Below are 11,401 nucleotides of genomic sequence, written 5' to 3'. Positions count from 1 at the left end.
TAACGGAACACGTCACCCAACGTTAGCCAGCTTAGCAGACGAGATGACGGAAGGACTAACGTGGTTATATCCGTCATCTTTCGGGGACGATTTTGATTAACTTTATCTTTCGGGGATTCATATGGAGATCGAGGTATCTTTCAGGGACGATTTTGACTATTAACTCTTATATTTACAGTTATACTTATAACATGTTCAATTTGTTATACATTTTTCTATTATTCATGTATTATTATTTAATAAATATTTTATGTTCAAAATATTATTTATTTATTTATTTTAACTAACCTATAATTTTATTTCTATTGTTATGTTATCGTTAGCTTTTTAAGATATTGTTAAAACTTGTTATGTTATTGTTGATTATTTAAAATTTGATGTTGAGACTTGTTATATGTATTTAATTTTTTTTATTTAAAAAACCGCAAATCCAAACCGATCCAAATCGCTTGTAATCGGATCGGATCGGATCGGATTTCTAAAAAATATTTCATCCAATCCAAACCGCACCGCACATAAATTAAGCGTTCGGATCGGATGACTTTTTCCCTTAAAACCGAACCAAACCACACTGCGAACACCCCTAGTGCGGGTATGGTAGGGTAGGGTAGGGTACACCATAAACCGAACCCTACCCTAAACCCGTATCCTACCCTATCCGTAGGCATACCCGGACTACCCTACCTTACCCGCAGCAGGTCGGGTAGTCTACCCTACCCGAACGGGTTAGACCGGGTTGGGTACCCGCGGTAGGGTATGAATTGCCAGCCCTACTTCTTGGCTGAAAATTGAAAAAAGAGGGGTTAGGATTTTATTTTAGTCTCTACTTTTATCTCAAACTAAATAGAATAATAAGACATAATAATTCAATCTTGTACACTTTATACCAAACACAATATTAAAATTTATTTCAATTTTAATCTTTCAGTTTTTATCTTTCAATCTCAATCTCTTTTCCAAATGCTACTTAAAAAATTGAGACTAAATTAAGTCTTTATATTATATTTAGTATAAAATATATTGGATTGAGTTATATCTAAATATCATATTTAGTTAAGATAAGATAAATATAAAAATTGAAAGATAAATCTAAAAAAAATATTTATCTTATCTTAACTAAATATGATATGATATTTTTTAAAAAATATGATTAAATTTTAGTTAAGATAAGATAAATATAAAGATTGAAAGATAAATCTAAAAAAAATATTTATCTTATCTTAACTAAATATGATATGATATTTTTTAAAAAATATGATTAAATTTTAGTTTCAAATTCTAAAAATTTCAATCTCTTTTATTTTTATTATCTAAAAATACTTAAAAGACTAAAATTTTATCTCTTCAAATTAAAATGTTAATTTCAATATGTAATTACTAAATACTGTACTGAAGTGGTAGTATAGAATATAGTCCGTGGGATTCCCGGGAAGAGGTGGTAGACTGGTAGTACAGACTAGAGAGTTTTCTCTTCCGTACAATACACATCTCTACCTACGTGTGTGGGGTCCACTCTTATTTGAGTCAAATACACATCTCTCTTTGCAGTTTGCACAGTGTAATTGTGTGTCGTGTATGGACTCCCCGAGTCCACATTTCTAATCTCAATTAAACCACCTGACCCATAAAAATAAAAAACCCTAGTTTTTTCACACACCTAACACACTCTTCAGGTTCTCTCACTCTCCTATTCCAACTAATTCCTTTTTCTCGGTTCTCTTCCACCGCATTGTGTTTATTGGGATTGGGCATATGGGTTGATGTTGATTAACTAGGTTTAGTTTCATGTGGGATTGTGTGCGGTGATGATGATATCGATCTGCTTGCTTGGTTGCAGGGAAAATTGAGGAAGGAAAATCCCCCCTTTCTTTTTCTCTATTTTCTTTTCTTTTCTTTTTTTTTTTGGAAAACGTTAATTTTTTGGAGGAATTAAGGGTTGGGATATATGTCCTTCAATCAATCAAAATCCGACAAGAGTGACGCTGTGTACCGAAAATCCGGGCGATCTGCCGGCTTCAATCAGCAGCGAGGCTCCTCCGGTGGTGCATACGGTAGGGGCGGCGGTGCCGCACCTTCTCCGTCACTATCCTCTAACCGCAGGTGAGTTAGGGTTTGCAAATGTGTTCTTTTTTTTTTTGGGTGGGGGGTTTGGTTTATGATGATAATGGGTATTTGGAATGATTTATTTTCGTCATTTTTATTCTTTAGTATTTCGTGTTGAATTGTGTTGTTTTCAGTGAGCAGTTGTGTACTTGTATGTGGTGAGCTTAGAATCAGTTGAACATCCACTTTTGCACTGTTCTATGGCTGAATTTTCAATACAAAGCTTAGTTTGGTACAAGTATATTTGGGAGTGCCTTAGAACCTTGAATCAATTTCCAGAATCCGGATCATTAGTTGCAGGCTGTAGTATGTGCCATTGTTTTGTGGGGTTTTGTTGGGAGTGTCGTGCATATTTTTTGGATAAAGTTAGCAATTTGACTTCTACTTTGTGCAAAGCAAATGATCATTCCTGAGGGACATTTATTTGAGATGTGATCAACGAGTAGAAAGTTGTGTTTGTTGATTTTCTTTTCCCCTTTTTTTTTGGTTGTTTTCATTAGCATTTTGTCTTATTTTGTGTTATAATAAAATTCTTGTTTGATACAAAAAAATGTAAGAGGTGTTAGTTTTCATTTCTTGCTTTTCTTTTGAATAATGATGTTCTGATAATTTTTTATGGCTGTTACTTGTGTTAGTTTTAACAAGAAGTCTAATAATGCACAAGGTGGGCAATCTAGGGTAAACCCTTCTGCACTAACCGAGTCTAATAGTACTTATGCAACCCGGACTGCACCAAATGGTAGCCACGTACAGCCTCAATTTCATGGTAAGTTTTAGCAATATTTCCCCAGATTTTGCAAAATACTTTTTCGATAGATATTATTTTGAATGAAGTGTACATTTACTAGTTATGTACTTATGTTATCTGGCCTGAAAGTTATGTTACATGACTGAGTGTTTGGTAAATGTGATTGTCTTTTATGGACATTATTCATCCACGATGAATAATAGGAGGATCTGATGCACCCGTTACCAATACCACTGTCAAGTCATCAGAATCCTCAAATGCTCAGAGGACAACCAGAGCTGTTCCGAAAGCTCCTACTTCTCAACCTCCCACCTTGAGCTCTGATTCAGCTGCTTTGACAACCCCTGCTAAGGGTATGTTGTTATCCATGTTGGTTCATATATATAGAATAAGTCAATATTTCTGAATTCTCATAAATATAACATTTTAACATGAAGGGAATTTTGTTATATGTGACTTCTGAGAGTGTTTTTGAATACTGTTTTGTGCCCTAGGAGATGCATCCAAGGCATTTCCTGTCCAATTCGGATCTATTAGTCCAGGTTTTATGAATGGAATGGCAGTAAGTTTCCCTTATCTTTGTATCACTTAATGTATCTCTAAACTTTATTTATGTATTATTTAAAGCTGGAATTTCATGAGGAGTTGATGATGTTCTATTATAATAATATTCAGATTCCTGCTCGCACAAGCTCAGCTCCACCCAATTTAGATGAGCAGAAGCGTGATCAGGTATGCATCTTATTATTTTCTGCTCTATTTCCCTGTTATTTATAGAACAATATAAATTTGCTAACAGCATCTAATCCTTCATAAAGTAAGAAATTCTAATTGTTGACTTCTCTGGCTAGAAATTATTATTTTCGGAAATGAAATCAGTAAAAGGAGTGTATCTTGATTTTATACTCAGTCTATTTGAAGTTGAGATAATGGGCTTTACTTGTTCTCATGGTAATTCAAGCATTATTATCTTTCATGAAATCTAGTTGTGTAACTTTCAGGCCCGCTATGATTCTTTTAAACCTGCTCCAGCACCAGCACCAACACCAACACCAGCACCTCCCATTCCAAAGCAGCACCCTGTGAAGAAGGATACAGGTATTACTGATCAATCTCATGCTGGGACTAGGGCAAAGAAAGATATGCAGGTGTCAGCATTGCCTCCAGGAAGCCAGATGCAAAAGCCTTCTGTTGTTCCTTTAAGTGGAATTTCAATGCCAATGACGTATCATCAGCCCCAGGCATCTGTACAGTTTGGTGGTCCGAATCCACAGATTCAATCTCAGGGTATGCCAACAGCATCTCATCAGATGCCTTTACCTATGCCTTTGCCAGTTGGAAATGCTCCACAAGTGCAGCAGCAGGTCTTTGTTCCAGGCCTTCAACCTCATCAGATGCATCAAGGACTCATTCATCAGAGCCAAAACATGAGTTTTACTCCTCAAATGGTCCCTCAATTGCCCCATCAGTTAGGTAGCATGGGCATTAGCATTGGCCCACAATATTCCCCACAGCAAGGAGGAAAATTTGCTCCTCGTAAAACTACTCCTGTCAAGATAACTCATCCTGAGACCCATGAGGAACTTAGGCTTGATAAAAGGGCAGACACGTATTCAGATGGTGGGTCATCCGGTGCTAAATCTTACTCTAGTGTGTCCTCTCAATCTCAACCTGCAATGCCAGTTTCTCATCCTATTAATTACTATCCATCCCATGCTCCCTTCTATCAACCCTCTAGTAGTAGTCAGATAACACCAAATTCTCAGCCACTGAGATTTAATTATGCAGTGAGCCAGGGTCCCCAAAATGTTAGTTTCATGAATTCATCTTCTCATAGTTCACTACCTGTTAATAAAGTTGTCAATCATATCCCTGGCATTGTTGAATCATCAAATCCAAAATTTTCCCGGGATGTGCATAATGCTATCTCACAATCTTCAACAGGAGCAACTTCTGTGTCTGTTAAACTTAGTAGTGGGTCTGGTGTTGTGGACTCATCAGTTGCCAATTCCAATATTTCTGCTGCCCAAAAGAGTGACCCTGCCAGAGCTTCAGTAGTGTCTGGTAATGCTAGCTCCTCTTTGCCCCAAAAAGGTTCTGAAACCTTCTCTGAGGTTTCGTTGGAACAGTCTAAGTTATCCGGTGATTCTTCAGTTTTGAGCTCATTGCCAAAACAATCTACTGCATATACTAAGGTTACAGCTGCTCCCATGAAGCCTTCATCTGCTATGAATGAGGAGGCTGTTTTAGTTGTGTCTAATAATGAAGAAAAGGGGAAGGAATCTCTGAGTAGGTCAAATTCTTTGAAAGATAATAAGAAGGTACAGAAGGAAGGCCAATTACAGCATCCAGTATGTTAGAGAATTTTGTTCTTGAGACATCTTATGGCTCTTTATTTATTAGTTTTCTTTCTGGTATTGACTTTTTACCCCTCACAGGTTGTACAGTCTCCTACTGTTTCATATGTGTCTTCCCAAGCTGTTGAGAGATCTACTGGGGATTCTGAAACTGTAGTAACTAAAACAAACCATTCTGCAGCTGTTATCAGTGAAGATATCACAACAACGACTGAAGATACATTACCAACTCCCCCTTTGAGCATGCCTCATGCTGAAGCAAAAAGAAATGGTGCTGTAGAACCTTCTACTCATGTTTCAGCTGAAGGACCTGTTGCTCAAGCTGCGGATAGTTTGAAAAAGAATGATGAGCTAGATGAATTTTCACAACTGGATAAACTTTCAAAGAATAAAGATTCAGAAATGGGTGAAAATACTGAAATATCATCTATTCAAGGATGTAAACGGGAGCTGGATGAATCTACAAGCTGTATTCCAGAATGTGTAAACAAAAACCCTACTGCATTGGGTTCTTCTACAGATGTTTGTTTGAGTAGAGATATTGCAGTTAGTAGTGAAGCTGTTGTAAGTTCTCCGACATTAGACCAGAATTCATCTGATATTCCAGAAACAACATCAGAACATTTCGATGATGGTTTAGAGAATGCTGGCAGTGTAGTTTCTCTTCCAGCACCAGATACTAATGATAGATCAATTTTAGATCAAAATAAGGTAAAAACTACATCTAAGGCGAAAAAGAAAAGAAAAGAGATTCTTCAGAAAGCAGATGCTGCTGGGTCAACCTCTGATCTTTATAATGCATACAAGGGACCTGAAGAGAAGAAAGATGCTGTTGTTAGCTCAGAAGAAGTGGCAAGAGTTTCTACTTCTGGAAGTTTGGAGCAGTTGTCTACTAATGCTGCTCAGCCAGATGCTATAGCAGGTGAGCAATGTAGGGAGAATAAGGCTGAACTTGATGATTGGGAGGATGCTGCTGACATGTCTTCACCAAAACTTGAAGTTTCAGATCAAACTGAACAGGTTATTGATGGATCTGTAGTCATTGTGAAGAGGTACTCTCGAGATTTCCTTTTGAAGTTTGCAGAGCAGTGCACCGATCTTCCCGAAGGATTTGAAATCACAGCAGATATCGCGGAGGCTTTGATCAGTGCCAACATTAGTAGTTCACGTGATCCGCATCCTTCTCCGGGAAGGATTATAGATAGGCCTAGTGGGATGTCTCGGATGGATCGCCGTGGTGGTGGTATTACTGAGGAAGACAAGTGGAGTAAAGTTTCCAATGCTTTTCATTCTGGTATGCGTTTGGATAGTATTGGAGGTAATGCAGGATTTCGCCCAGTTCAAGGAGGCAATTTTGGTGTATTAAGGAATCCTCGCTCGCCTCTGCCATATGCTGGAGCTGGAGGGATTCTTTCTGGGCCAATGCAATCCATGGGAAATCTGGGAGGAATGCCAAGAAACAGCTGTGACAGTGAAAGGTGGCAGCGTGCTTCAAGCTTCCAGCAAAGGGTTTTGGTTCCTTCTCCTCCTCAAAGTCCTTTGCAGATGATGCACAAAGCTGAAAAGAAGTATGAAATCGGTAAAGTGACAGATGTGGAAGAGGCCAAGCAGAGGCAATTGAAAGCTATATTAAATAAGTTGACTCCTCAGAATTTTGAGAAGCTTTTTGAGCAGGTAAAAGCAGTTAACATTGACAATGCAGTAACTCTCACTGGTGTCATCTCACAAATATTTGAGAAGGCTTTGATGGAACCTACCTTCTGTGAAATGTATGCCAATTTCTGTTCACATTTGGCTGCTGAGTTGCCTGATTTTAGTGAAGACAATGAGAAGATAACTTTTAAGAGATTATTGCTGAACAAGTGTCAGGAAGAATTTGAGAGGGGTGAAAGAGAGCAGGAAGAAGCAAACAAGGCGGATGAAGGTGAGGTCAAGCAATCTAATGAACAAAGGGAAGAGAAAAGGACAAAGGCAAGAAGACGCATGCTGGGTAATATCAGATTGATAGGAGAACTGTATAAGAAGAAAATGTTAACAGAGAGGATTATGCATGAGTGCATCAAGAAGTTATTAGGTCAGCATCAGGATCCGGATGAAGAAGATATTGAGGCTTTGTGCAAGCTCATGAGTACGATTGGGGAGATGATTGACCATCCCAAAGCCAAGGTTCATATAGATGTATATTTTGAAAGGATGAAATCATTATCAAACAACATGAATTTATCTTCGAGGGTGAGGTTCATGTTGAAAGATGCCATTGATTTAAGAAAGAACAAATGGCAACAAAGGAGGAAAGTTGAAGGTCCAAAGAAGATTGAGGAGGTGCACAGAGATGCTACCCAAGAGAGGCAGGCCCAAACCGGTAGGTTGGGTCGTGGTCTGGGCAATAATCCAGCAAGAAAAAACCCTGTAGATTTTGGTCTGAGAGGGGCATCTATGTTACCTTCACCTGTTGCTCAGATGGGTGGATTACGGGGGCTGCCTTCTCAAATTCGCGGATATGGTCCACAGGATGCTCGAATGGAAGACAGGCATGAGGCTAGGATTCTCTCAGTTCCAATGAGTCAAAGATTGGGTGATGATTCAATAACCTTGGGACCCCAAGGAGGTCTTGCTAGAGGAATGTCCTTAAGAGGTTCAACTGCAGTTTCAAGTTCAACCAGTTTTAATGGTTATACTAATTTAGCAGAGGGATCACCATACAGTTCTAGGGAGGGCCTAGCATCAAGATATATTCCAGATAGATTTGCTGTGCGAACAGCTGATCAATCAAGTGCCCAAGAGCGAAATATCAATTACAGTAACAGGGACTCGAGAAATGCAGATGGGAATTTCGACATGCCTGTTGTAACTTCGCCTTCTCAACTTCAAGGGACAGCAGTCTCCCAGATTCCTTCTTCAGAAAGGGTTCCGGAGGAACGGTTGCTAGACATGTCAATGGCAGCAATAAGAGAATATTATAGGTACTGCTTTCTGTGTTGTTTCATTCCACTTTGTTTTCACTTTTCAGTTTGGAGAGAATTGTGATTTTTCTGAATAGCATGATTATTTTTTTAGAAGTTTCAATACTTCGGAGAAGTATAAACGTCAGTAAGCTGAACATGTCTAGAGTCTTTATGTGAAATCTTTTCAGTTCTCACTTAAACATGTTACTTTATAATAGTTATATAAACTATCTGCCTTAAGATTATTAAAAACAAATTAATGGTTTGTGCCATTTCTTTTGGATGTCATGTATATGGGCGTATGATGATACTTTTCTGAAAGTGTTAGAATGGTGAACTTTTTATTAAAAAAATATTGACTGCTGGATAAAGCTAGTGCAGAAATTGAAGTGTAGTTTCTGATATTTATAAATGTGGAGTTGTGGATAGAGTATTTAATTAGTATTATCAATATTACATCTATACCTGTATAAATGTACAGGATGGTAAGTTGATATTGGATAAGATTTTGTGCATGAACTGTGCATATGGTAGTGCATAAGGTAGTTTTTGAACTGAACATTGTAAGTTGCGAGTAACTTATTCTAGTTGAGAGAGATAGGCTGGCATGGATGGGGGGAAGCCGGTTTGTTGAAAAGGGAAAAAAAGGGAGAAAAGGAGGTAAAGTTCCTTCTGGATGTGTTAAACCAAAGAAATATGGCGGGTAGGTCATACATGCTAGACCTGAGATTCATAGCTTTTGAAATGCTATTTCCTTTAAAATATTTGCTGGCTCAGTGGGATATAATGTGTTGTGTGAATGAGTTACTTATTACTGATTTAACAACCATGTTACAGTTATTAGAACATGTTATGCAATTTTTGTCTCATGATCCACAATGTCTCGTTGCGGTATCCCTACCAGTGTGATGTGTCTGATATAATATTTGTCTTATTACTGATTTAACAACCATATCTTTTACGACATTTCTAGCCAGTTATGGGTATTTGATACTTTGAAGAGAATTAATTGTCCACATTAGTATAATACCTGTGAAATCTTTGTCCAACTGATATGTTTTACAATGTTGTGTCATTTGAATATATTATATGTTTTAGCCTGAATCCATCAAGTTTCTATTACTGACTTACTGTGTAATTTGTGTCCACTTTCTCTTAGTATATTGGTTTTTTTTGGGGGTGGGGGAGCAGTTGAAGATATTAAATTCCTCTTAGATAACCAATGCTACACTTTCTAAACTTCATACTTGAGTTCAGTCCAGTAGTTTATTTAGTAGGAGATTGGGTAGTATTTGGGATTCTTCTGAGAGGTTAGTGTTATACAATACAAGGGTATTAGATATAATGTTACCTAAATCTTTAGGGGAGATCAATGTATGGTTTTAGAATATAGGGGAGTTGGGTTGAATTTAATCAAATTTCAACAAAGTTGAGTGTATTTTGCCCCTCTAAATCTGATATTTAGGGAAGAATTGAACAGAAATTCCTCGGGCCAATCATTATAATGTATAAAAACAATGTTGAAAACCATATTTTAATCCACTAGAAGAGTGTCTATTTCTTTATTTTTTATTTATTTGTTTTGTGGTGCTAATTCCTATAGATTCTGGAAAGATTATTATGGTGCAGATTTAATTTTATTCTTTTAATAATTTTTATTGGTGGTGAAACTTCCTGTACCATGTCAGAGAGCAGTTTGTCTAAAGTTTGTTTCCGGTTGTAGAATTATTTTCAGTCATTTTATCACATAAATATCTGACAGCAAATTGCTCAATTCAGTGCTAGGGATGAGAAGGAAGTTGTTTTGTGTGTGAAAGATTTGAACTCTCCAAGCTTCCATCCTTCCATGGTGTCTATTTGGGTCACAGACTCTTTCGAGAGAAAGAACACAGAAAGAGATCTTCTGGCTCAGCTACTAGTCAACCTTGTGAAGTCTCAGGATGGTATCTTGAGTCAAGCCCAGCTCATCAAAGGGTTAGTTTTATATGATAATGAATGGTAAGAGAAGATTTGTTATTGTGATGAGAATTTTACTCATGAATCCTTTTTATCTTGGCTAGGTTTGAATCTGTTCTCAGTACTTTGGAAGATTCAGTTAACGATGCCCCCAAAGCACCAGAGTTTCTTGGCCGCATTTTTGCCAAAGCTGTAACAGAGCATGTAGTCTCTTTGAAAGAGATTGGGCAGTTAATACATGATGGTGGTGACGAACCTGGCAGTCTCTTAGAAGCAGGACTCGCAGCTGATGTTCTTGGAAATACCTTGGAGGTCATAAAAATGGAGAAAGGTGATGACGTTTTAAGTGAGATCCGGACAAGCTCCAACTTGCGGTTGGAGACTTTCAGGCCACCTGAACCTTTGAAATCAAGGAAGTTAGAGAGTTTTATTTAGAGGATAGAGATGCTCATAATATCCTTTTGAAATAGAGGGAAAAATTATTTATGCCTAGTGTTTATAGGATACTCAAATTTGCTGAAAACGTTTTCTCCATACCGGTTGGTGGGAAGAATTTTGCAAATGTGGTTTCTGTCATTATTTGTGACATCACTGGAATTATATAGCAGGTTCAAGGAAGCAGCAGAAATTTTGGGCTGTTATGTCATCTTCGATGTGGGTTTTGCTTTCTCAACAGTCTATTGAAATATACTGACACATTGATCTGCATCGTATCAATAAATAGACACGAAGGTTTTTCTAGTTTGTAAAAGAACCTTTATGCTAATGGGACATGTGGTCGAGCATAATTGAAATTCGGAAAACAAAAACAATATTGATACACCAGATATTTCTACACTTAAATACAGTTAGATAGATAAAAATAATGTTATTTATTTATTTATTTATATTATTTACTTTAACAAAATATAAAGAGAGCCTTGGTTGGTTGGTTACAAAATATTTGCGTCAAAATGACGTTTATTATAAGAATGTATGCGTAAGGGTCGTTACCTCCCTAAGGCCATTAACATTCGAGTAAAGTATCATTCCGGTTTATGTCATTTTTTAGAATGACAACGCGATCCTTAACCAAAAACACGATTCATTTCGGTTCTTGACTCTCTGCTCCGTCTGTCAACGCGGTCCTTCAATCACTTTCATGGCAAAAATTTGACAGAAATTGCTGACTGTGTAGGCAAGTGGATGACATGGATGGCTTGGGTGGTTACGTGGAAGATGGAAGTCCACATGGCTAGGTGAAATGGACAGGGACCTATCTGTCCTCGTACACAACACACAAAAGCCGTCGT

At 37.6% G+C, this 11,401-nt stretch overlaps 1 protein-coding gene across 3 annotated transcripts; it reads left to right on the top strand.

Annotated features, from left to right (window-relative positions):
* Positions 1 to 1,444: 1,444 nt before the first annotated feature.
* On the top strand, positions 1,445 to 10,860 carry LOC148562937 (eukaryotic translation initiation factor 4G-like). 3 transcript variants are annotated; one of them, XM_088489484.1, is made up of 10 exons: positions 1,554 to 1,673; positions 1,838 to 2,100; positions 2,739 to 2,869; positions 3,055 to 3,204; positions 3,346 to 3,413; positions 3,527 to 3,583; positions 3,853 to 5,172; positions 5,290 to 8,171; positions 9,933 to 10,127; positions 10,214 to 10,860. In XM_088489484.1, the coding sequence occupies exons 2-10, from the start codon at positions 1,946 to 1,948 to the stop codon at positions 10,542 to 10,544; spliced, it is 5,289 nt and encodes a 1,762-aa protein (XP_088345610.1). In that variant the 5' UTR covers positions 1,554 to 1,673; positions 1,838 to 1,945; the 3' UTR covers positions 10,545 to 10,860. The 3 variants fall into 3 exon arrangements, with proteins under 3 accessions (XP_088345609.1, XP_088345610.1, XP_088345608.1); XM_088489482.1 differs by having other exon boundaries at positions 1,561 to 1,673; positions 3,853 to 5,202; XM_088489483.1 differs by having other exon boundaries at positions 1,445 to 2,100.
* The last annotated feature ends 541 nt before the right edge of the window (positions 10,861 to 11,401 follow it).

The sequence above is a fragment of the Arachis ipaensis genome, chromosome B6, assembly GCF_059453495.1.
Source record: "Arachis ipaensis isolate K30076 ecotype BB chromosome B6, ASM5945349v1, whole genome shotgun sequence".
Classification (NCBI taxonomy): Eukaryota; Viridiplantae; Streptophyta; class Magnoliopsida; order Fabales; family Fabaceae; genus Arachis; species Arachis ipaensis.
This window is presented reverse-complemented; position numbering and strand designations above follow the sequence as displayed.